The 27,914-nt window shown below is 43.7% G+C and overlaps 1 protein-coding gene across 2 annotated transcripts in view; it reads left to right on the forward strand.

Moving 5' to 3' along the window:
- The first annotated feature begins 8,164 nt into the window (after nt 1-8,164).
- Nucleotides 8,165-27,914, forward strand: part of LOC147028309 (gamma-aminobutyric acid type B receptor subunit 2-like) — a 262,838-nt gene continuing 243,088 nt past the window's right edge. Inside the window, exons 1-2 of one of the 2 annotated variants that reach the window (XM_085878595.1) lie at nt 8,165-8,760; nt 8,871-9,307. In XM_085878595.1, coding sequence (XP_085734721.1) covers nt 9,002-9,307 — 306 coding nt within the window. In that variant the 5' untranslated portion in view covers nt 8,165-8,760; nt 8,871-9,001. The remainder of the gene's footprint in view (nt 8,761-8,870; nt 9,308-27,914) is intronic. The other variant, XM_085878596.1, reaches the window with a different exon arrangement.

The following is a 27,914-nucleotide window of genomic DNA, read 5'->3' on the forward strand; positions in this document are numbered from 1 at the left end:
GTACACAGGGTGGAACCTGTTTCCTGAGAATTTTTTAAAAATATGAACAAAGAAATTAAATGTTTACTGATGTTTATAATTACCTCTATTGTTACAGGTTGAGGCTCCATCACCAGGGGAGGCTGTTTCTTCAGTCCCTGCGATGCAACTAAAGCTGGAAAACCTCTGGTAACAGTTGGTCCAGACAGAGTGCGAAGTATCATCCGGTCAAGCAAAGCAGGACAAGATGGTATACATGAAGAGCTTGAACAGAGATTACAGGCAGACGAATCTATCGAGCTCAAATGCCATCGAGACTATCAACGTACACATCACACTCACACATAGAAAGACACTTGAAACGAATGAGTAATGTCTGTTTGGAAGATGCTTCAACAAGCAAAAGAAGCCGCCGCTCAAAGACAACAGTATTTGACTTTAAAGAACATTGCATTTTTTGCGGAGAAAAGTGCATCATGGACTTTGATAAGAAGAAACCTAATCGTTGGCGGCGAGTTCTCCTTTGTCGGACTGCAGATCGTGTTGATCGGACAACTTTCAAACAAACTATTTCAGATGTTATCGATTCCCACCAGGATGAAGAAGGACGCCAGGTCAAGATACGATGAATGGGCGCAATCAGCGATCTTCATGCTGCTGATGCGAGATATCACGATGACTGCAGAAAGTCTTTCATGGCACCCCGTTCTGTTGCAGCAGCAGCACACAGTGGCGGAGAAACTCAGGACATTGAGCCAGCTGTCAGTTCCACCATCCTATCGATGAAAAACGACATGTTGCCCATCTGGAATTCAGTAGAAGTCTACAATATGTACAAGGATCATGGAGGAAAGCTATACTCTCGACGAACCCTGTTATCCAAATTGTTGGATATACTTGGCTCTGAGCTTCTGGTTTTGTCTGGTGAAGGTGTTGCTAGTTTAATCTTGTTTCGCAGCAGCGTGTCTACTGCCATCAACTTAGTAGCATCACATGAAGATGATGCCATTGATGTTTCCATCGAACGAATTTCCAAGAAGGTTGCACAGGAATCTAAGCAGTTGTCGTCCGACCCCAGTTCCTATCAGACTAGAATTAATATAGATATTGCTAATGAAGCAGTGAGTTCAACCCTTCAATTTCTACTCTCCAAAATATCAGCTAAACTGGACTGCACACTTCCAGGAGCTCTGATAGGAAACATCATAACGAATATGATCACCAATCGACCAACTACACTCCAAATAGCACTGGGAGTTCTAGTCAGTCGTAAAAGCCTCATCGAGCAGTTGTACAACTATCGTGTGACCTGTTCCTATGATGAGTTTCAGCGTTTCAAGGGATCAGCAGCAAAGGCTGCAACTGTTCACTCCAGGATTAGGGGAACCGCCAATGCTGAATGTGGCCTCGTTCAGGTTGTTGCTGACAACTTCGACACAAATATCTCATCCCAGAATGGACTCATTTCAACACAGTCTCTTGCAGTACTACTTACCATAAAAGATCAGGAGATGTCTTCCACATCTGAAGATGAAGCCATCATCAGACGATTGCCCCATGATGAAATGAAGACACCTGTGACAGAAGACATTTCGGTTAAAAGGTACAAGGGATCTGAGAAACCAGCGATGCCAGTTGAAGAAGCCACACGTGTGGTGTTACCTCTCCGCATATTGGCTCATCAAGCGATACAACTTAGGAGAGTTCAAGATAGGGATTTCTCTTTTCTGAAGCAAATCACTTCTGATCAGAACACACCAGAGTTTGGTGGCTTTATACGAAGTTCTGCAGAGAGCAAGGACGATCATCAGGAGAGCATCCTGCAACGAGGGCCATTTATACACCACTCAAAGATATGGATCCAGCTGATCTGGACACGATGTTTACAGCAATGGAGGAGGGAAAACGCTTGACCGCAGAGTGTGGACAAACCGTAACCATCTTCACAAACGACCATAAGCTTCGAGATCTCTTTAACAAATTAGCCCCGGGTTTTCTTGGGCGGTACTAATTCCCTCCCAAACATTCCTTCACACCACCATCCATTCATTCATTCCCAGGCCACTGTTCCTACGTTCATCCCATTCATTCCACTTTAACCATTTGAGAGTGATGGTGACGTCATGCCCTCTCAAACTAATATCCCTCTAACTAGTTTGTGCTCACTCCATCGTCCCTTAAACTAAACACATTCAATTTAACTCTGCGTCACTAATAGAGCTATGTTCCCTGCTCAGTGTCACCTGTCACTAATCTATCTAATATCGCTCATGCTCCCATCTCGTGCTTCTGTGCGCTCAAATGAAGCAACCATACACGAGTGCCCCATGTCGGCTTAAATTTCTCTCCCCCTAATCTAATGAGCCCCATGTGGGCGAGGTGTTTGGTGTTGCTTCCACCATCCCTGAGATTGGAGCGATCCATGAGGGCATCTCGTCACCCCAGTATGGCCATCGGCAGTCAGCATGGACAATCCGGGGGAGAACTCGTGGGCCCATTCTGATCTTAAACACCACGTCACAGATTTCACCAGGACAACCCCGGGCACTGCCAAAGGTGAAGTGATTTTGGGCATCTATCCTTTCTCCTCCAGGAATTGAAGAACCAAATCTTTATTTCTCGAGAGTACTCTCACCTGGCTCCCATGGTCGTACCTGCGTTTCATCTTTACACTCTCCAGATGGAGTTGGTGGCATGCGAAGGGATGCACCTGTCCCATGCCTTTAACAAAGTCATGAACGCAACTCTCCCCTGGTGGTCTATCAAGGTGTTCGGGCACAGGACCGCAACACTGATTGATGAGAGTCTGTATCTCCCGTTGGTACATGAGCAGCGTCGGTCTGCATGCGCCTGTTAATTTAAACAAAGTTGTTAATTATCTTCAAAAGGGTTGATTAAATTAAACCCAACACCCAATTTTCATTCATACACTCCCTCGGAGATCTCTTGGTATACATGCAAAGTTTTGGGCTGATAGGTTTCATGGTTTTGGAGTTATGGAGAAGGCACACATACTGACGGACATACTGTCATTTATTGTTACAGATTATTCAACATGTGGGCTGGCAGGATAGGTTTTGACTCCCAGTGGTACTCGCTCCTGAGCTGTCTCACCTGGATTTAAAAATTTACCCAGCTACAAACTATCATCCTCGTGTTGCGCAGCCATGCAGACGGGAAGATGCATCAATGTGTGGCATACATCACCCCGTCCTTTGTCCCTTGGAGGGACGTTAAACTGGGATTTTCGTCTCCCAGCATTAGTTGGTGGATGTCAAAGATGCCATGCTGTCTTTCACAAAGAGTAGATGAGTTATCTCTGGCACCTTGAACAAATTACAAATTCCTGCTCTGACCTCCAGGGGGACACTGCATTAGCGGCACTACCGAGCCCTTCCAAGAACTGATGTTAATGCGTAGCCACATGCAACAAACAAATGACTGAACATTTGTTAAATGAATGTGGTGCAGCTTGTTGCAATAATGGTGTTAGGCCTGGCGTTAAAAAATTTGCCACGAGGGAAAGTCCTAAGGTTCCTTCTGAACTCCAGGTCATGAGGCCACCAGCTGCAGATAACTCTGTGGTTTGGTGGGTTGCTAAGCAACCATGAATGTCAATTAACCTCATCAACTCAAAGAGGGTTATCTGTCAGACCCTGTTTACTTGAGGAGGTGATAAAATTAACCGAGTTTCGTGCCCTCAGTGCACACTTGGGTTACTGCCGATCAACACAGTGAGTATACGCTGGCTAACGAGAGCAAATTCGGTGGGTTATAACTTCCTGGATAAACTAATGTGTGGACCATACTTGACCAATGAAGGAAAAGACAAAATGGACTGGGTGCATTTATGAAAAGCAAGGTGAGGAAAGTTATGTGGCACATTATAAAAAAGGGGTTCATTCACAAAATGTACAGCAAGGGAAAACAAGGAAATGTGGGTGTGGCAAAATAAATGCAGTCATTTATAAAAGAGACACAGTGCAGAGTTAACCAGATAACTTCTACAATCTTAACTTATGTCACACATAACAGGCACCAACACACACACACACACACACACACACACACACACACACACACACACACACACACACACACACACACACACACACACACTCGAGGAAGCTAGAAAGTTCAGAAAGAGGAGAGGCAGTTGAGGTGTAGATGACCTCGTTGTACCTGGCATGGTTGACGGACCGATGCAACCCAATTGTTTAGGAAGGGGGAGGAGGGAAGAAAACTGGGGGTGTTTACGGTGCATGAGTGGTAGGTGCAAACTATGATGTAATGTAATGCGAGAAGAGAAAGTGTGAGAGGTGCGAATCAGTAATGCACTTCCGGTTTGTGCGTCCACAATGGACGAGACCCAGATGGAGAAAAAGATGCGTGAGAGATAGCTTACAGGGGCGCATGTAAGAAATAACTGAACACACCTGTAAATGTTTGGTTTATGAAAATGACTATGGAACGCCGTCAAAGCCGAGCATCGATAACCCAGGGATGACCCGACAATGACCCCGGCAACGCTCGCTACACCCTGCTTGCCTCGCTCGGTTACGCTGCCGTCTCAGCTCGGATGATGCTCGGTTTGGCAAAGGCTCTGGATGAAGGAGAGTGGACGAAAGAGACTCCACTCAACGGCTCTGGTTTGTTCTCTTTTTATGGAGCCCGTAGTGAAGGAGGAGGTAAAAAGTGGATCAAAAGTAACTGTAGGCATTTCCGAGTTCCCCCACTGGCACATAGATGTCACCCCGAGCTATAACCATGCCTCGCCAGACTCCAGAGAAAAAAATGGCTTCAGTTGCTTTTCAACCGGGCCATGCGACACAGCTTTATAACTTACATTGGCAGAGGGTTGTTGGGAGCGCTCTCTGGCCGTGAACATGTGCTGACCTCCGTTTGAGTATTGTTATTTTGAGTTTGAGTATGAGGTGATTGTGGCAAGGAGACCGAGCAGAAGTTGTGGTGATTTTTAGAAGGCGTTGTGAGAATTATGGTAAGGGTTGTAGCATTATGGTGAGCATGGTGACGGTCTGAAACCGGGCTTCGGTTGGTATATGGCATGCCATTTGAATAGGGAAATGTCGCACGTTTGCAAATGAGCTGGGTTGCTGCACCTCATGATGCTCCTCGAGTAACCTCACTGATCTGACGTGCATGCATGGTGGGGTTGTGTGTAAAATAAAGTAAAGTAAATTCACAAAAATGAAGGAATACAGAATTGAAGACCAAAATAAAAGGCCCACGCAACACATCTTGTGCCATTTGCCCACGAGATGTATGGAAAGGGCTAATTAAATGAATACTAATGAAATAACTGTCTATGATATGCTTATAAATGATATGTTGGGTGCTATTTGCCTTGGAGGAGTGCCGGCTTTGCAGAACTGCAACAATATATTTTTAAATTTTGCGTTGCGTGCACGAGCCCAGAGACAAAGTAACTTCCTTGCGTTGGAATCACCATCATGGCTTCAGCAGTTATTGAGTTAGGTCAGGCTACAGTTTTGCATTGTTTTTAGAGGGGAAGAAGAAGTACAAATTGGCGATTTAGCAATCTCTCATTTGGTACTTTCGCGATGTTGTCTTGCATCTTTTAAAATCTTGTAAGTTCAGCAAACGCTAGAGAATAAAAGGTTTGGCTTTGAAATGCTGATGACTTCACTCTTTCATAGTTTATAAGCATATCATTATGCACACATTTGAATGGATGGTCATTTTTTTCCCCGTATCTTCCCTCTATATGGAGGACTACTGTACTTCATGATATTTGAACACGATAACACAAATCGCCTTAATCATACTTCCAAGAACCTCCAGTGTTGCAGAGGTGTGTTCAGTTATCAAGTTTCTTGTAGAGTGCTCGTTCAGTGAAAATTTATGATAAGGAACGGTTGGTTTGGCAAGCACGAGCTTGCTGCCTGGTCACTAAACACACCTCAGTGCTTGGACAGAATTAATTTATTTATTCGACTTTTACAATCTTTCTTTTATTTAAATTTAATGATACGCTTGACGACTGTTGTACACAAATCATGTCATAATACGTGCTTTTTTTTGAATTCTGTTTGCGGGAATCGAACAGGGCATTAGCAGAGATGAATTACCGCACATATGATACATCACTATGACGTCATATCAATTTTTATGACCATTCCTATTTTTTGACATTTTTTGTTTCACAACCCAGAGTTTTCATCGGGTCTTCGTGAAACTTGCCATGTATATGCAGAAAGCCCACGCGCAGGCAATAACCATCTCAGATTTTGGAAAGTCTTCCTAGAAAAAAGTTGACGTCATATTGTCGCCACTAATGGAAATCGCCTATACTATTATCTCCGAAACTAGGCAAGCTGTTTGAATTTTGTTTGCGGGAATCAAGCCGGCCATTAGCACAGATAATTTATCGCAAACCTGATACATCACAATGACGTCGTATTCGTTTTTATGACGTCATCATTGAGAGGACGAGGATCTTAGCTCATTTGAGCTTGTTTTTTTAAAAGATCGTTAAAATCATTATTTTATGAAAATATAAGTAATACTGTGTGGGGTATCGTGTTCTATGAACTCTGTAGTTTTCACAGAGGTCAAGGTTCAGAGAGGAGCTCAATGAAAGGGACAAAGGGTTTACAGATGGGTGGTGGGGTTGAAGCGGAGCGTGCAGACAAAACCACACAGACGCGTCACAAACGACAAGTTGAATTTTGTGGTGCAGAATTCCCATGCAACATAACATGGTGCAGAACATGACATCACGTTAGAAAAAGCGATTAAAAACGATTAATTCTGATGGCTGATGAGTTTGCCACCAATGGCTCAGTGTTTCACGCTCAGTGCTATGAAAAAAAAAGAGTTTCATGTCATGACAACATAATACGAGTTTCTTTTGTCAGAACTATCAATGCTAACGTTTTGACTCATTTCTCATCATGAGTGCCTTGCATTGATGTTCATCAGTTCTTGTACATGTCATGGAAGAATAAATAGAGAAGAGGAACGATGCCATGGATCTCCCCACCACACTTTTAGCTCACCTGGAAGGTAATTTCAGGGATCTTACAGGATGGCACATCATCCATCCATCCATTGGGACCATATTCTATGCAGAGCACTGGTGCTGCCGAAGCAGTCACCGAAGCAGTCTCCTGGCGCTATCCTGGACGGGTCGCCACTCCGACGCAGCATACCAGCAAGCTGGTCCTCATTTTGCCGACCTCGAAAGGATGATGGGCAGAGTCAACCCCACCTGGTATTAATTAAACAGCGAAGCAGGATTTGAACTCAGGATCCGAGGATCCCAAGCCCACCACATCATCATTAAGCCAACACCAGACATAACATCCATCTGCGGATCCATAAACACTGGAAACTTCTTCTCTGAAACTTCACACACGATTCCGATGAAACTTGACCACAATCTCCATCAGCCGTGATGTACCAAAGTTTGTTCAGGTCATTAAAAAAATAAAAATCCATCGGTATTTACTTTCTTCTCTGTTACATGTTTTGTGGGTCATCCATGCCCACCGGTGGTTCCCTGGTTTTCTTATCCAGCCGCAACCAGGGGTATTGCCCCTATTTTTGTGTACACGATGGAAGATTGTGGAAGAGCAAGAACACAACGGAAATGGGAAAACCACCAACAGTGGAGACTGGAATGGAAGTGAAAGTGAGATCAAGAGGAGGTGGAGGACACCCGAGGCACAAGCAACCACCGTGAGCTTCTCGGGAGATCTTCTTGATCGATTTTATGGATTTACAAAATTGAGGAGCTTTATTAAAATTGAGGCTTAATGGATTTTTTTTTTTAATGTTCATTGCGAAAGGAACGGCATTCATATAACTTTACATCCTTCATTTCTCAATGACTGATGAAGCCGAATGGCGGCAACAAACGTTCGCACCTTAACACGCAAAATGGGAACAAGCACACAGCTGCTGCACGGGCAGAAAATGGAGTGCGAGGGGAACGACGGGAGGAGGGTGTGTGGTCGTTTTAAAAATCTAAACATGCCACTCGGGCTACGACTACTCAACGCGAGTGCGAGAAAAACACGTCCATGAATTGCGAAATCGATAATTTATGCCGAAATGGCGGAGCCTAGTCTCCGCCCCCCACCGCCATAACTCCGCCCCCCACCGCCATAACTCCGCCCCTCTCCTCCCTCGCTCTCCCCGCCCCTCACAGGTGTATCGGACTTGCCTTCGGGGAGTCCCTCGCACGTAGAGGTTCGCGAACGCATTTCTGCATCGGTATCCAGGACGACCAAACTGCGCTTCAGCCTCATTTTGCGCCATTTTCTCTCTTTCTCGACCTTCCCTTTTTCCTTTGCTCTTCCTCAGCTTCCGCGCCTCCCCGCCAGGGCGCGGTGGTTAAATTCCTCGGGTGCTCCCTCGGTCTCGGGAGGCCATCATGCTGCTCGGGTGCCAACGAACGTGAGAGGAAACATAGATCTTTTTTTTTTTAATTTTTTTTTTTTACGCCCCCCCCCCCGACACCACCACCCATCACCCTCTGAGCCCCTCTTGTTGGATCGCCGGCCGTCCTGCTCCTTAATACGCGGATGGAAGTCCTGCTGTCGACCCGGACATCGCACTTTGACTCCTCCGACTCGTGAGGGCTCGAGATGCTCGGTGGACCGAAGCGGGTACTCGGGAGCGGGTCCGAGGAGGCGTCCCTTCCGGGCCAAGAGAGACCACTGAGGAAGGTCGACCACTGAGGAAGCGCAGAGTAAAAGCCTTCGGGGAGCCGAGGCCACCGAGCCGCAGAGCAAGGTTTTTTTCCCGCGCTCCTGTGCCCAACACTGTTTGCGCATTCCCACTGCACGTCGACCTTGCCGGGCCGGGGGTGCGTTCGGCTCGCTGACCCTCTCTCTCTCCCTCAGGTCTCGTCCCACGATGCTCGTTCTCGGCTGAAGTGACGAGGAAGGGACCCTCGGCGTCATGGACCCTGCCAGCAGGTTCCCGAGCCGCAGCGGCTGAACGTGCTTGTCCAGGACCGACGTCGCTCCCGCCGATGTTTCTCACGATGGGCTGCACGCCGGTCGTGCTCGACATGTCGTGTGCAAGCCGGGCCGGCCGTCCGCGACCCCGGAGACCCCGCGTGTCCGTTCCACTTCTCCCCTTCCTCACTCCCCTTTCGCTCGTGCTCACGCTTGTCAATGCCTCCAACTCCAAAGTGGCCATTCTGGGTCTCATACCCATGAACCTGTCGGCGGCGGCCGGGGTACTTCCCGCTGTAACGCTAGCCGTGGAACAGGTGAACGAGCAGGACGCGTCCCTGCGGGAGCAACCCCTCGATCTGAAGTGGTACGATACCGAGGTATTTTGGGTCATTTTATGGTACTTTGCTTGTTCATGTCTGTTGCTTTCATCGTTATTGGTTGTGCGTTCAGTTTGAGTGCCCTTGCTGTGCGTCTTTTACACCTGAACTGAGTGGGTTCCTCACTTTACGCACTTTCCCTCCAAGGGGTGGAGCAGTTTGGTCTCGGTATATGATCGAATCATTCAACAACAACCGTACAGGTAGATTCATTCATACAGGTAGATGCTTGGCGTCCTGCTCTTGCACCATCTGTCGCACTTTTGCCCATAATTGTACATTGCCTGTATGTTGTGGCCATACGTCATTTGCTCGTAATGACGTCATGGAAGTCACTTGGTTACATTTCTGCAACGGAATATTTTTGATAGACTCGCCCCATTTTTCAAAGAAATGATTATTTGTCGATTTCTTCCCAACCCCCATCTCCCCCTCCCAGTAAGTGATGAGCTACAAGTCTCTGATCTTCATAATCCCAGACTTCTCACCCACTACCCCTGCTAACGATGTAGACGTGCATCGTAGTGTGATGACGTCATTTTACAGAGCATATAGGTGTCCGTTCGAAGCCTTTGTGTTCACCCACCCTCGCCCCTCCACCCCATACCATCTCCTGTCTTGAGATGCCTCATTATGATGGGCCCACACCATGATGTCCCGAGGACACGGCAGGTGATTTTTGCACGATTATCGCATAGCACGGCAGCCCACTGGTAAAATAAATTAACAACAACAAAAAAGGTGGTGAAAGGTGTGTCGGAGCACCTGCTGGTTAAAATATCTATGTGCTTCTCCGTACCCCTCTCCATGATCCCCCCCCCAAAAAAAAATTCCTTTCTGTCCCTCTCCCCCTCATACTTCCCAGCCAGTGATAGTCGCATGGCGACCAAATGCCGCGGGATCTACACACACATGTTTAACTCCTCTGGGCCTCCCGCAACACTATCTGCCTCCGGGAAAGCGCTCTGTGAAGTCGGCTCTAAAATCCCAGCTTCAACTCCCCACCCCCTTCCCCTCCCTCACTCTTGAAACCGAGCGAGCAGTCGCACTCAAAACACAAGGATTTTTCCCGGCCATCTCGGGCGAACGACTTTCTCAGGCCTCATCGTCCCCCCTACAAGCCTGAGTCGCCGAGGCATGTCCTTTCGAAGGGTGTCTATGGTAAAGCCCCTCACACGTTCTGAATCTGTACGCCCTGCGCCCAGACGTCACGACTGCACCCAGAGAACCCGACTCTCCTTGTGTCAACACCTAGTTCGGAGAGGTCTTCAGCTCACCCAAAGGCCATTCCGGAGCAGAGACCGTGAGGTGATAGCCAGTTTCCAAACATTGAGCAATTTTAGGCCCAGAATGAGGTTTGGGGGCGAGGGGGGGTGGGTGGTGTTTACCCAGGCCCACAAAGTACCATCACGATCATTTCACATCTCCCGTATGGCACACACAACTTCATTGGGCCCTGGATTGTTTGAAACGTTTGAGCTTCTAAATTTGTCAGCCCTGCTGAAGCAATTTGACTCTTTACCGATATTTCGCATGGACAAGCGGTGGTTGTGTTGATAACCGAGCTGGCATCCACTGCGCTAATAACCGAGCTGTCATTGTGTGTTGTTCATACGTGAGCCGTCTCGTTCTGTGTTGCTCGTAATCCCATTTCAAGTTTGGAAGACGAGGCGTCCTTCCTTAGCGATGTGTTCACACCGGCGCAGCATGTTGGAGAAGACTGGTCCGTCGTACGTATTGTCAAACTGGCTATCTCACCTGCTTGTAAATGTTGAAAAACAAAAATTAAGCATTTTGTTTGATTAGGTGCTCTCGGCCGATTATATGTGGTTGGCACGACCGTGCTTCACGTCTACCATTTTATTTTTGCTCTGTAACCTTATCCAACCTTCCGGGTCCACCTACTTGCTTTTGCTTTCCACCGAATGATTACGAAAGAATCCCAGGTGTTCTCACCATGGGTCAGTGTTCTTCCTCTTCTTTTGTATGCAGTACAAGGTTGCGGGGTAGCATCTTTGGCTGAGGGCACGACTGTGCCGCTGATGCAATGTCTTCTATAGGTTAGGGCAGGAATTTGTATTTTTCCTCATGGTTCCGGTGATGGCTCAACGACACTTCGCAAAGGACACTGTGAATCTTTAATGTCCACCAACTAAACCTGAGAATTGGGACTCTGTTTGTTTAGCGTCCATCACAGGGACGACACCCATTGATGCCTCACCCTGCCTGCAAAACATCACGGTGACGGTTTATAGTTGGGCCGAGATTCAAATCCAGGATAGACGACTGAGAGGCTCGTGACCCGAAATTCCACCATTTCGTTTACCTAATATGTAGATTGTTCAAAGACCTTCCTTCCATCGCAGTTGGGTTTTTTGATTTAAACCTGGCAGCCGTTAACACATTTTGTGGAGCATGCCATTCTATCACTTGGTAAAGACGAGGAAACAGGACAAGCTTCAGCCATGGCTCGGACAAACAGGTCCTCTCCCTGCATGTAAGTGTGATGTATCCGTGTATTTATCTGGAAAGCAACGGCAAACCACCCACCATGACCCTTGTCAAGAAACTGCCTCAACACTACTGGACCTCCCTTCAAGCAGATTACCAGAATACAAATACGTACATACAGTGCTGTGTATCAAATGTACTGGAATGGCAAAAATCAACCACAGATGCATGTTTGGCGATCGAGAAGGCCAAATGCCAGAATAAGAATCTCATCTGCTACCATTGTCTCTCCATTTGTGCAAGTCTATGTATCCATTTTTTTTTTGTTCTATCAGTTTTGGTGATTATTTGACCATTTAATTTTTGAAATCATCCCCAGCATCGCTGCGTTAAGCCTTGCATGTCGGCCGGCTTAGTGCCTTTGCCTCCTCCTTTCCCCCATTGGTGTTGGTGAGAGGACACTTAATTGAAAATGCCACTTCCAGGGTAATCACAGCACTTAATTACATGTAGCCACATGTTTCAACCTCGGCCTGCTTATTTACACTGCCTTGGGATTGTTAATATGTCAGGTTAAAGGTCAGCATTGTGTATTTTAAACTGAACACGCTTCTTGACTAACAATTGATTGTTCACTCCTGTTTTAATGATGAGACATGTGCACTGTACCTGTATGTATCTGTGTGTTTTATTAATCATACTCACCCCATCTTGGCCATTGTCGCACAAACAAATCATGTTGCCTGCAAAGCAACCAGTGTATGTGTGTGTTATATAATGTGAAAACTAGAGCACATACCTCCGCCAGGCTGAACAGTTTGTTTTGTATCCCACTGAATGGCAGGATCACGATCGAGACCTGAACCAAAGTCGAATGGGCTTCTTTTTGTCGCATAACCTATTCATCCACTTAGTGGTGTCATAACCTGGCCATAACTTTTTGAGATATCATGCTATATCTCTTGTTTTTGGTCCCATCACTCAATGGTGAAGATTCGCGAAAAATTTTTTTTCTAGTATCCGGAGTTGGATCTTCACCAAAATCGAATCGATTTGTCCTGTCCCGACCTGTCCACCAGGTTTCGTCTGAATCCGTCCATAGATTTAAGATATGCTGTTCATAGACAGGTGTGAAAACATCACCGTCCACCTTTGTTGGTGGAGGTAAACAATTAAGTCCTACACTGATTTTGGAACAAACAAGAGAAGAGAGAGGTGACCTTGATTCAAGTGACCTTAAAAAAACCCAAAAAAACCCCAATTAAATTCGCCACAGTTGATGTAATTGCATATAAAGACAATTAGTGGCATTTATTAGGATCCATCCACATGTTGACGTTTGCAAAAATTGTGGTATTTATGTCATCACACCCCTCCTCCCTCGTATTCCCGTTTTCATCATGAAGCCCTCCTTATTTGGACATTTTCAGCATAATTATTTCTGACGAGCAAGTCTCACCGTCACGGTGTCCGGTTAATGTCCTTTTGAAGCAATACGTGCTTTGTAATGTAATACTCTGCTTGCACGGCGGCAGTTACGACCATTGATATTGTCATTCCCTTCTCAAATTGTAATAAATAACTCTACCAGGCACCTAGTCCTGATTACACTGAGCTGATTATTTGTGGAATACAGTGCTGTACTTGTTTTTCAGGATTGTGACAACCTTTCAGTAAATAAGGAGTATTTTCTTCTCATTGGCCAGGTCTGCTTCGGTTGGTACTGCCCCTTTATAAAGGATCATTTTCGTGGCACTCCCACGTTCTCCTGAGACGGTCAAGTCGAGCATTACATTTCGACTGCGCCAAGCAGGTCCGTCAGAATAACCCCTTCCTGAAGATCTTTTTTTGCGAGCCATCTGATTTTTACCAACAACCCGTTGCCACCGATTGGCTTGTGTTCCAGATGCATGTAGAATCGAAATCCTCACTCTTGAAGCTTCCAGCTGGACTTGAACCCACAACTAATGGGTTGCCAGTCAACTGTCCTTACAGCACCTGCAAATATTATTCAAGTTCCTACATGAGTCGTAAATCGTTGTATTAAAAAAAAAATAATAATAAAAAAAACAAATTGCCATTCACAAACATTGCTTATCCCATAGCAGCAGGGCTGACAGCATAGCTTAGGGGTATCAAATCAGTCTGTGACTTTTTAAATCAGAGTTCAATTCCTGGCCTGATTTATAAACTGCTGTAACTTTATTATTATTATTAAAGAAAAAATTTTTCCCAGGCAGGGCATTGCATCACGGAGTACCGTCCTTCAGGGGGATGTTTGTCTGGGTGATTCATCTGCCAGCATTCGCTGGTGGATACGAAAGATTCGATGGTGCATTTTGAAAAGAGTAGGCCATTGTGTGTCTACCCTGATCATTATTGACAGTTTTACTCTTCAAACTGGCAGCAGAGTGATGATCTGTCCAGGATTGGTTCTCATCCCCCAAACGTGCTTCGGTAGCAATATTGCTCTGGTAACAGTGTATGGTTAATATGTATGATTATTGTAATGGGGAGCCGTAAACTTAATCAGATTGATTTAAGCTTGTGACTGTTGATGGAAGACTTTAAGAATATGGAATCTAAGATTTGATTTGGTATGGAACGTTTAGGCAATTAATATTTATTGACATTGATTTATTGCCAATTGTCGAGGGGTGACTCGGATTCAAATTGCCGTTTAACATGTAGATCAAAAACGTTGGTCAGTGTGTCATGGAGCTTTGCTCAGTGGCTGTTTGTCTCGTCTAACGTGTGTGTGTGTGTGTTTTTTGTGCGCACGTGTGCCTCAGTTCTCCCATGAGCCTCAATCCAATTAAAAAAATAAAAAAATTGCTCTTAGAATGACACTTGGCGAAACGGAATGGTACTCGGGAGAGCGCATACCTCTGCCAGACCGAATAGTTTATATTTTGTATGCCAATGATAGGTTGGATCTGAATTTGGACCTTAACCAAAATCGATTGGCTTGTTCTTGTCACCTTACCAACTCATCCATCTAGTTTTGTCAGAACTCGTCCACAACTTTGTGAGATATCATGCAACACATAGTTTTTGGTGCCATCTCTCATTGGTGAAGAATCATTTGAAAAATTCTCGTATCCGGATCCAGATTCAAATCTTCACCAAAAATTAACCAATTAGTCCTTGCCACACACCCAACCTGTCCACAAACTTTCTACAGAATCAATCCATAACCTTTTGAGATATCGTGCTATATATGGTTTTTGGCCCCATCTCTCAATGGTGAAGAATCACTTAAAAATTTTTAGTTCTGTTCTGTTCCGTTCCGATCCTGTTCCGGATCTTCACTAAAATCTAATCAGTTTGTCCTTGTCACATACCGAACATATCCACCAAGTTTCGTGTGAATCCATCTCTAACTTTTTGAGATATTGTGTTATGTATCATTTTTGGCCCGATCTCTCACTGGTGAAGAATCACTTAAATAATTCTCTGATCTGGATTCGGATCATCACTAAAATTAAGCATTGCTGCCCTTGTTCAGTCTTCTACATACATAAAAATATTTCAGAATGATTGCTTGAAAACTCTGGCCAAAAGTCGTGTGAGTGACAGACAGACAAACGTGACAGACCAACATACTTTGCAAAAAAAATTATTCACCAATTAACAAATCTGTCATTAAGTGAAATAATGATTCATCTCATTAACAATCCATCTTGTTGTCCTTGCGTTCCGAGTTGCAAAGATTTGATGAAAAAAAAAAAAAATTCCAAAACGTAGAATTGTGCTGAATGGTCCATTGACAAAATGACCAAGCGGTATGGTGGAAAGGGGGGACGTTCTGTAATTTAGACAACGTTGTTCCACCTTGGTAACAAAACGCATGGTGTTGACTTGTAATTGCTGCTATGACACAGACTTTGGAGGCAAACATTGAGGATTGTTAATCGGACAAATTTCTAGGATGCACCTGAAGGTATGCATTACACTCTGGACACCGTCTGTTATCTCAGCAGGAATGTCTTCATTGGTTTAATACCAGTGTGTTGCATACTGACTTAGCACATGAAGCTGCACTGATGTTCACTGCAAGTGAAAGGTGAACGCACGTGTGTGTAATTACTCCATGACTGATTTGTACAAGAAAGGAAACTTTTTTTTTCAGCAAATTGAGTGACTTTTTGCATTGTACACTTTTGGTGGATCTTACTTGTGCAAGCTTCTCTATTCAGCCATTCATAACATCCTTGTATAATGGGCTGAACTTGACTACAGCTCATTTTAAATACCGATGTGATCATGTGATCATATGACGAATATGAAAAGCAATTTGCATATCATTCTCTAATTGATTTAAAATAGTTCTGTGGGGCGTTCAATATGTTATACTCACGACACACCAGACTCGGTACCAGACTGACTTGATGTACCAAGGTTCAGGTCATAGTACCAGACTGACTTTATATACCAGACCAGGGTACCAAGGTTCAGGTCATCGTACCAGACACACTTGATATTCCAGACCAGGGTACCAAGGTTCGGGTCATAGTACCAGACTAGGGTACCAAGCTTTGGGTCATAGTACCAGACTCACTTAATATACCAGACTAGGGTACCAAGCTTTGGGTCATAGTACCAGACTCACTTAATATACCAGACTAGGGTACCAAGCTTTGGGTCATAGTACCAGACTGACTTGATATACCAGACCAGGGTACCAAGGTTCGGGTCATAGTACCAGACTCACTTACTACTCTTCCAGTCAAAAGTTTTCGAACACCCCCATTTTTCAGTTTTTACTGAAATTTAAGCAGGTCAAGTCCAGTGAATAACCTGAAATAGTACAAAGCTAAGTGGTAAACTGCCAGAAGTTAAAAAAAGGTTATGTTACCAAAAACTGAAAAATAATGTAAATTCAGAGTTGTTAAAAAAGGCCATTTTCAGGGAACAAGTAATGGGTTAGCAAATGCAGCTGTTCTCCAGCAATGGAAGTAAATTAAGCCTTGAAAGTTTATGCAAACAATTCTTACAGTTGTCCCAACTTTTGTTGATTGGTTACAAACTCTCTGTCTGGATAAAAGCAGTGTTGGAACAGACTGTGTTGCTACACCCTCTGAAGCATTATTTGGACAATATTGCAATGCACGAAGTAGTATATTGCTTTCATAATGGTGAGAAAAAGACAATTAACAAAGGAAGACAGACAGACTATTATAACCCTTAAAAGTGAAGGTCTTTCCTTTGGAGAAATTGCAAAGTAAGCCAAGGTGTCAGTGAGTACAGTTTCCTACACCATCAAAAGGCACATGGAAACTGGAGGAAACTCTGACAGGAGGAGGTCTGGCAAACCCAAAGCCACAACACAATCAGAAGACAAGTTTCTGAGAGTCAACAGCTTGCGTGATAGGTGACTCATGGGACAGCAGCTTCAAGCACAGATTAACACTGGTCAACGTAAGGAAGTCTCAGTTTCAACTGTGAAGAGAAGACTTCGAGCTGCAGGTTTGACAGGTCGAGTGGCGGTGAGAAAGCCATTGCGAAGATGGCAAAATAAGAAAAAGAGGCTTGCCTGGGCCATGAAGCACCGCCAGTGGACTACTGAAAACTGGAAGGTCTTATGGACCGATGAATCAAAATTTGAAATCTCGGGTTCATCACGCAGGGTTTTTGTACGCCGACGAGTAGGCGTAAGGATGGTTCCTCAGTATGTGACACCAACTGTCAAACATGAAGGAGGAAGTGTGATGATCTGGGGTGCTTTTGCTGGATCCAGTCGCCGACTTGCAAAGAGTGACTGGCACCCTGAACCAAAAGGGCAACCACAGCATTTTGCAACGCCATACCCTTTGGTCTATGCCTTGTTGGTCAGGGGTTCATCCTACAGCAAGATAATGACCCAAAACATACCTCCAGGCTATGTCAGAACCACCTTAGAAGAAAAGAACAAGACTGTAGGCTTCAAATCATGGAATGGCCAGCACAGTATCAAGACTTAAACCCCATTGAGCTGGTTTGGGATGAACTGGACAGAAGGGTGAAAGCAAAGCAACCGACAAGTGCAGCACATTTGTGGGAACTTGTTCAACAGTTTTGGGTAGAACTTTTCGAACAATATTTGATTTCCATTGTTGAAAGAATGCCACGAGTGTGTTCGGCTGTTATATCTGCAAAAGGTGGCTACTTTGATGAGTCAAACATTGAGATTAAATTTTGTTCAACAAAACTATTCCATGATTTCTTTTTTTTATCTGCAATTGTTTATTTGTTCTATGCTCTAATTTCAGGGTACATTGAAACATTAAACTGATTAATTTCAGTAAAAACTGGAAAAATGGGGGTGTTCTCAAACTTTCAACCGGTGGAGTATACCAGACCGTGGTACCAAGGTTCAGGTCATAGCACCAGACTCACTTAATATGCCAGACCAGGTTACCACGGTTCAGGTCATAGTACCGGTCACTCTTGATGTACCAAGGTTCAGGTCAAAGTCGCAGACTTACTTAATTTACCAGACCAGGGTACCAAGGTTCAGGTCATAGTGCTGGACACACTTGATATACCAGACCAGGGTACTAAGGTTCAGGTCATAGTACCAGACTTACTTAATATTCTAGACCAGGGTACCAAGGTTCAGGTCATAGTACCGGACACACTTGATATACCAGAACAGGGTACCAAGGTTCAAGTCATAGTACCAGACTGACTTTATATACCAGACCAGGGTATCAAGGTTCAAGTCGTAGTACCAGACTTACTTAATATACCAGACCAGGGTACCAAGGTTCAGGTGAGAGTACCAGACTCACAATATTATTTCAGCAGGATTTTAAAGGAATTTCATTGACAGAGACCAGGGTGCTATGGTAGCAGACTCATGACTCACAATTTACCAGTGCTCCAACAATAGTAACAAGCTTAAATCTATCTAATTAAGTATATCGTCATCGTCACCAGAGCAATGGTGCTACCAAAACATTTTTGGGGGATGAAAACCCATTCTGGACAGATTGCCACTCTGTTGCAAGGTGCTGCAGGTTCGAAGAGGAAATTGGCAATGAGGGCTAGGGTACTGACACACAACGTGCCGCGTATGCCGGTGGTATAATGGTTGGAGCTTTCACTCCGAATCTTTGAGGTTGTTGGTGCAAACCCAACCTCGGCCGAGTTGTACGAAAAACTGAAAAATGGTATGTGATGCTTCCTTGCTTGATGTTCAGCATTTTAAAAGGACGAAGCAGGACAAACAACCACATGTTGGCAACCATTGTATTGGCTTGATGGATGTAATGATTCCCTCTGTTGAAGTTCTTTACAAGGGAGCTATTATTATTGTTATTCTGATTTTTATACACCTGATATATATGTATATATAGATATATAGATATATAGATATATAGATATATACGTATATGTATATGTATATATGTATATATATATATATATATATATATATATATATATATATATATATATATATATATATATATATATATATATATATATATATCTATATAGATATATATAGATATATATAGATATATATAGATATATAGATATATATATAGATATATACGTATATATATATATATATATATATATATATATATATATATATATATCGGGGCGTATTATGTGATACCGGTTGTCTGTCCGTCCGTTCCTGTCTGCACTCTAACTCCCAAAGTTTTCAACTTTCATGTTTCATATTTGGTACATAGGTACAGACTGGAGACGGTGTGTCACGACATACGTTCGTCATCTAAAGTGGTTGCCATGGCAACCAGGATGCTGTTTTCCATGTCGGAGCACAATTCTGTATATACCTTCTTGTTCGGGCGTATATTGTGCTCACTTGAGCTCTTGTTACTATTATTATTGTCATGATTATATTGGTATTACAGTATTGTAATGAGGCATTTATCTAAATAAATATATTTATCAAAGTAAAATAAAAAGACATTGATTTTTCTTTCCTATTGTACTTTATATTAAAAAAATATATCATGCTGTGTTGGACTATTCTGATTGTCATTTGTGGAATTATTTTTTGAATGACAAACTGCTGAACATATTTAGGGAACGATTATTTGTTTGTTCAGGCAGAGCGAGTCAAAGGGACTTGTTGGGTGTTTGAGATTATCCTGAGTTCAAATCCAATGCACTTTGTTGATTTGTTCCTTTCTCATGAGCTGGCTGTTAGAGTGGTCAGAAACTTGTTTATTTGTCCACTGGCTGGTGTGGGTTCAATTCCCATTCCGATTCAATCTTGCCAACTCTCACTTGGCAAGAGTAGTGAGTATGTCAAACACCCCTCAATGTAAGCCGAGGGAGGTCTTTGTCCTGTCGTGGACTGGAATAGGCTGGCTTAAGGTTGTTTTTTTTATTTTTTAAATTGGTCATTTGTCTACTTATGGCCTTGTACTTCATGGACACTACATTGATATCTCCTTATGTCCTTGTCTTGCACGTGATGCATGCACAAACTCCTCCATGAGCTTTAGATCCCTGTAAAATGAGAAATAAACAAACGTGTAAGCCATGGATTGACGATGTGACCTGGTCTGTGTACTCAAACCTGGGACCTTCATGATATTTTTGGGCAATTGCAAATTTTTGCTTTTATCTAGTCTTTACTATTTAGGTCTGTGTAAAATTTCACCTCTGGAGGACCACATATTTTTGACCTTGTAAGTTTATATACTTCAAGTGAGTATACCAGTACACCCACTCACCATTCCATATGGAAGTAGCAGAAAGAGTCATGTTATTATCCTCTCTGGGGTGTACATAGATTACAGTATATATAAGCTTGGGCCTCAAGAACGTAAGGTTTCCTTCCACTCAGTTTCGTGTTAAACAGCAGTAATGACTTTAAAAGGTAATCGTACGTGTTTGTGGTTTGTAATTTTTTTTTTACATCTGGTACGGGTGCTCCATGAAACGCCACGATAAGCTATTAAGACGGTGTTTGTCAAACGAGGTGCAGTGATAAATAACTAATTTGTTATTTCAAACTCTTTGCCACGAAGGACTGTGCAAAATTTTTGCATTTCTCTGGCTTGCCATTTCCCTGCGATTCTAGAACATGTAATAATTTGCGATATCATTAATTTACGACATCACCTGTGAATAATAACGAATTAATTATTTGAGACATCACAACGAAAGCCTGTGCAAAGTTTACCTTCTTCCACTTTATTCGGATTTTTGGATTCGGATTCAGATCTTCACAAAAATAGAATCAATTCGTTCTTGCCACACACCCAACGTGTATACCAAGTGCCGTCCGAATCCGTACACAACTTTTTTGAGATATCGTGTTGTATATCGGTTTAGCCCAATAGTCACTGGTGAAGAATCACTTCAAAAATTATCAGATCCGGACTTGGATCTTCACTAAGATTGAATCAATTCTTCCTTGTCACACACACAGACATGTCGCCAAAATTCCATGTGGATCCGTCCACAACGTTTTAAGATATCCTGCGCACAAACAAACAGACAGACAGACAGACAGGGGTGAAAGCATAACCACCTGCACTATTGGTGTCAGAGGTAATAAACTCTTCTTTTTTTTTTTTTCTTAAAATACATAGTTTTATCGAAAACCGATAGTTGGAAACTAACTGATCTGACTTTTTATTAAAGGGAATTCTGAATTGTGAGATTAAGTGGGTGTGAGTGTTCAGCTTTTGTTTATCATGGTAAATGTGCACATTTCACTTGTCGTTCATTTTTATTGACTCAAATGGTTAGTATCCTGTTAAAACTTGATGTAATGGTCGATCTGGCGATGATGTCATGCCTGAAATATTTGCAAGGGAGCCCTCAAAATTTGCCACCACACCACCGTTTTGACCATGCTTTTTAAAATTGACAACCAGAGAAACATAGTGGGACTTCCCTTTGGAGAGGTCTCACTCGCAAAGAGTCCTGGGTCTGCATCCCAATGTCGTGACAACATATTGCACCAGAATTACCAAAAAAAACCGATTGTACAGAAGCTCAGTAAAGCATGAACTTTTGCTTGGACTTGGACTGTGTATTTACTGGAAATAGTGAGTGTTTGATCTCTTGTAGAAACGGTAGCCAAATCGAACACTGCAATACAAAGAGATGAAACATCGGAGTAAAGTATGTGTTTGTATTCAGAGATGTATGGATTTGATTCAGTTGATTATGCATTTGGCATTTTAACTTGAGTGAGTAAAGCAGGGCAGTGAAGTATACAGAGAGAAAGGGCAAGAATTAGTTCTTATAATGTGTTATTGAAATCACTGAAGGCCACACAAATTTGTCCATCTCGCACACACCGAGTGGATTGTTGATGTGTAAGATTGCGCTCTCAAGAGAGATTGCACTTGCACAGATAGATATCGATAGATCTATCCATCCAGATATATACATATATATTATATGTATGTTGATATGCAGATCTCTCTATCTCTATCTCTATCTCTATCCACACATTCTTCACACCATGCATTCTGTTACTCGCACTCGTACCGGCCATTGCCCAGCCCTCACACTCATAATTAATCAACCACACGCAAACACATTTCCAGACACCTACACAGCATCACCTAACTAATTTCTTCTAACTAACTTGTGCACCTTCGTCCTCCCTTGAACAACACACACTCCCATTTAACTCTACCCTCCATACCTTTCTACGTCCCAACTACATGTTCATTGTCTCCACCTAAACAGTCCCTATTGTCGCTCTCGATCCCTAAATTTATCCTAGCCCTCCCTCATGGTCACTGCTTCACTACCCACATAGAGGCTACCATCACTGGCACCCCCATGTGGGCCGAACAATGCCATCCCTTCTAGGCTCGTGCTCCTGGGCCCTCATGGAGGTAACCATCGCTGGCACCCCCATGTGGGCCGAACAATGCCATCCCTTCTAGGCTAGTGCTCCTGGGTCCTCATGGAGGTAACCATCGCTGGCACCCCCATGTGGGTGTTACAGTCGCTATCTCTTACCCCTACTATAATGAGCCCTCTGCATCCGCAGAGGTGAGGGGCTCAGCCATATGTCTGTTGCCAACCAATTTGTCTGAGTGTTTTTCTGACTGCTTGCGTGTCTGTCTTAAAATCATGAGACTGAGGAGAAACTGACCTCACAAAAGGAAATTAATGTATTTAAGCCCAACATTGCTGTGGTGCACTCCTGGATTAATTTTTTTCTAATGCTTTCAATACCAATCTTTTTGGTGGTTTACTCGAGTCTTGATAAACCAATCTCGAATCTTGAGTGACCGTGTGTGTGTGTGTGTGTGTGTGTGTGTGTGTGTGTGTGTGTGTGTGTGTGTGTGTGTGTGTGTGTGTGTGTGTGTGTGTTTATACGAGTGGGGTATGCTTGCACATTGTAAGCAAAAACGAACCGTGCTTCGTACATAATAAATAGAAGCTTTATGATTATAGGCAAGCATCACCGACCTCCTGCGTGATATTGATTGAGGTTTCTATTTCATAGTTTATAGTTCTGGAAATTGAAATACAAGTTTACAGTTGTAGAAATTACAATCTTAACAAATTACCCCCGTGTGGGGGTGACTGTCATCTCTATAATACCACAAGTTCTCAATGTTCAGTTATGACTGGAGACTACTGCGCAGTTTGGTTGAAGATGACTCAGCTTTTTGGTCCGCGCGCACGAAATTATATTTTGAAAATAAATGCCGACGTTTACATTTCGGGTTTTGAAACTTTTGCACCTTCAGCAGAAAATGTATAAATACACAAGGTCAGCTGCTATGCAATGACACCATTCACTAACTTTTACCATGACCAGTAGAGAATATATAGCCTCCTGAAGGTCGGGCAGTTTTTGCAAACTTTGAAGTCACGTGACACTAAATTCGAAAATCCGTCCTGACCAAATTTAGATATTGTCCCATACATTCATATGCCACAATCAAATTCAAGATCGCTTGAGAAATGTAGGAGGAGATAGATTTTGAAAATCGTCATTTTCGCATTTTTTTTGCCAACTTTGAAGTCACGTGACACGAAAACGAAAGTGAATATCGAAAATCTGGCCTGACCAAATTTAGATATTGTCCCATAGATTCATATGCTACAATCAAATTGAAGATCGCTTGACAAATGGCGGAGGAGATAGAATTAGAAAATTGTCATTTTCGCAACTTCAAAGGCCTCGTGACCTTGACCTTGACCTTCGGTGACCTAAAAAGTCATACCATCATGTACGTCTCATCGACCTCTATCAGGATCACTAATGACCAGATCTCCCGCTTCAACTTCATTGTGAACGGACAGATCGAAGGACATCGACACCCATATTATTAGGTCATGCTCGAAGAGATGACCTAAAAAGCCAGATATGAGGTTTCCCTCATAAGGATAAAAAAGATGAGGTTTCCATTTCACAGTTTACAGTGATAGAAATGTATAAACTAACATATTTATTAAAGTGTACTGTATACATTGCAGCACTTGCCATTGTGCTGTGCACATTATCTCAGGTCACTCACCTGCAGTGAGCACAACAAGGCTGCATTTATTTTTGGATAATGGGCTGGGAGTGTGCGCGTTTTTGAGTTTCGTTGCTATGCAGCGGCCAAAAAAACCGCGTTTTAAGAACCCAAATGGTAACTGATGTATCGCGGCTTCTATGATAGGTAGAGCGACCGGACCAACTCCTGCCTATTCCTTGCATCCCCATCTAGTTATCGCGACAGCATAACGTTCCTCTATCTCTCAGTTCTATCTCTCTAGTTTCCGAATGGCAGCCCTCCGAATGCAGAAAGGTGGTGAACCAGGGAATATGTTAAGTGACCTTGACCTCGGATACCGTCGACGGCGGAACGTTCAAAGTCGGTGTATGGATAGAGTTTAATAACTACTACAAAATTGAACCGCAGCATTTTTCCAGATTCAATCACCAAGGGTGTCGGATCTTCGTCGGTGGATCGTTCAGAATGAAAAGCATCGTATCCAGCGCTTCGATCCTAGCGGATCCCTCGTCGCCTACTGGCTTGTTTTAATTTTTGTTAAAATTTATTTATATTTTCATTTATGGATACTTTCTGATAGTTCTGTGACCCCCCCCCCCTCCCAGTTTGTGGCTTTGATGTCCGTCGACACCAAAAATTTCAGCTTTAATGAACCGTGCTTCCCCATTGTCTCGGGTCGCTCACCTGCATTTATTTTTTCATTTATTTATATTTTCATTTGCGGACACTTTCCGACAGTTCTGCGATTTATTATTATTTTTTTCTCCTCAATGTATCGGCTTCCATGTCCATCGGCACACTAAATTTCAGCTTTCTATGTCACCCGGAAGTTACCGAACATTAATATCAGTCGGTCAGCGAGTCAGTGGGTGGTTGGAGTGAGATGTATAGTGTAATATATAAAGAAAGCTCTTTCTAACCACTGACTGACTGATATTAAAGATTAGAACCTTCCGAGTGACGTAAAAAGCTGAAATGTTGCATGCCAATGGATATCAAAGCCATCACACCAGGGAAATTTACAGAACCACCGGAAAGCATCCGTAAATGAAGATATAAATCAAATGCAAGTGAGCGACCCAAGACGATGGGGGAGCACGGTTCATTTGCTTACACAATGTGTCAGCATATCCCGCTAGTAATATTGTTGTGGGGCCGGGTATCGGTGGCGAGCATGACCACTAGGGGGAGCAGTAGAGTCGGCTCCACTGAACACACCGGAATTTAGGTCCTGGCCCTCGGATAAGTCCGAAAGGCACGGGTCCCTTACAGGACCACGAATCACCAATAATTTGACTGCGTGGAGTAGGGTCAATTGCCAAACTTTAATATACCTAAGTACCCATGTGGCAAAGCTACCGGGGAATTCACACCCTCGGTGGACCTCGAGCGGAACGAGCCGTTACCGTGCCCGAACCGTGTGTAACCCGAGCGGATGGTTACCAAGGCCCATCGGTCCAAATGAACAATTTACTGCCTCGCTATTTCTCAACACGCACCGTGCTAAGCCAATAAAAGAAATGACAGGGAACGAGCTGGGACATTCAACAATAGGGAAATTTATTACAATAATAATTGGGGCGGGAAGCACGTGAGGGCAGAGTTGTACGAATATCAGGCTGGCAATATACAGTGAGCAAAAGCACTTAACAATTCTACTTAATAGACGGGGCCCACACACAGACACACACCCAAAAGAAACTGATCCCGTCGGGTCTTTATTGAAGGCTTCCAGCTCGAGGAAAGGTGAGCTGGAGGCCAGAGCCTGTGCTTGGACCTGTCCGCCTCGTGCGGTCTTCGACGATCTGGCTCAGTGGCGGGACTCAAACCCGCAGCTTCCACGTGGCGTCAAGGACGAAGGTACCAGGAGTGGAGCGGCGGATGCCAGCACAATCCGGCCGGCAAAAACAAGCGAGGAGGCGGCAAGGCAGGTGAAGCAAGTGATTCTCCTCAGGCTCCGATGCCAACACGAACATGAACACCAACACACACTACAAAGGGAGCCTGGTCTTTTTATCCGCTCCCAGAGCGGGGCGGAGCCTCGGTGTCGGACGCTCTGTGCACGCTTGGTTGGACAAGGACCAGATGTGTTGAGGTGCTGTGAAAACTCCAACTGAACAGCAAGGGGAGCCTGGTAAAGCGCTAGTTCAGTGTAGGAGTTGTGAATGGAAATGGCAGGGTGGTTGATTTGTCGGATCTAAGGATTTAAAGACCTGACTATAAAACAACTTCGCAGTGCACGTATACTTAATTACCCATTAAACAAGGGACGGGGCCCTAACCAGAAACGCGTACCTACCGATATAACTGATCTATAAGGACTCTGACTGTTGTGTGCGATGGGTTCCAGATTCGTAACAATATATCATGTCGGACCCTGACATTCATGGTCCCGCTATTCGTGGATCCCTCATATTCTCGGGTCATAAAGTATGACCTGCTTCTGCATTCACGCTTTGCCTGTTCGCGTTATATTTTGTTGTTGTTATTATTATTATTATTATTATTATTATTATTATTATTTACACTTCATGAGTTGGATTGATATCAGAATCGGAATAAACAGAGGCAAATTAAGAAAATTACTCTGCAAGCCAAAAGAGAGTATGAGAAAGACATGGCTAAGAATATTAAGCAAAATAGCAAGGCATTCTGTAAGTATATGAGGTGAAAAAGACAGGTTAGGACAAGTGTGGGACCATTGAGGAATAGCACAGGGAGAGTGGTAAGTGAGGAAAGTGAGATGGCAGGCTAATTAGCTTTTACACAAGAACAGTCAGGAGAATTGCCAAGAGCTGAGGGTATCTATCAAGGAGGTAAGAGTGGGCTTTTCGAGAAGATCCAGGTTAGAGTGGAGGAAGTAAAGGAACAGCTCGGTAATCTAAGAGTAGGTAAAGCTCTGGGACCAGATAATACGCACCTGAGACTATTGAGGGAGGTGGTGAGCAGGTAAGCAAGATGATAGCGGATATTTTCAATCGTTCTCTGGAGTCAGGACAGGTACCGGAGGATTGGAGAGTAGCAAATGTAACACCTTTATTGAAGAAAGGATCCAGAGAAGAATTGGGGAACTATACACCTGTTGGTTTGACTTCAGTTGTAGGGAAGGTGTTGGAGACATGAATTAAGGACTAGATGAGGAACCATTTAAATATATACAAACTAATAAAAGGTCATCAGCATTGGTTTACCTAAGGTAGTTCCTGTTTAACCAATCATTTAGAGTTCAATGAAGCAGTGTCTAATTGGATGGATGAGGGAATGGCAGTGGACATTGTATATCTCGACTTTAAGAAGGCATTTGATGAGGTACCACATCGGAGGTTGTTATCCAAAGTGAGGGCTTGTGGAGTGGCTGGTTAGGCAGCTAATTGGACTGCAAACTGGCTTCGTGATCAGAAACAAAGAGTGACTGTGAGAGGGAGGATGTCTTGCTGGGAGGATGTAAGTAGCGGGGTACCTCAGGGATCAGTACTCGGACCATGACGATTCATTATTTACATCGACGATTTGGAGAATGGAATGAAGAGTAATCTTTCCAAATTTGCAGATGACACAAAGCTTGGAGGTAAGGTGGATAGCAGAGTGGGTGGTGATCAGATTCAGGAAAGTATTGATACTTGTATAGATTGGGCAAAAGATTGGCAGGTGGAATTTAACCCGAGTAAGTGCAAGGTTTTGGGGATGGGGAAGAATAATGAAAA

The sequence above is a fragment of the Eptatretus burgeri genome, chromosome 4 (assembly GCF_056783735.1).
Source record: "Eptatretus burgeri isolate ZD-2024b chromosome 4, Ebu_testis_v1, whole genome shotgun sequence".
NCBI lineage: Eukaryota > Metazoa > Chordata > Myxini > Myxiniformes > Myxinidae > Eptatretus > Eptatretus burgeri.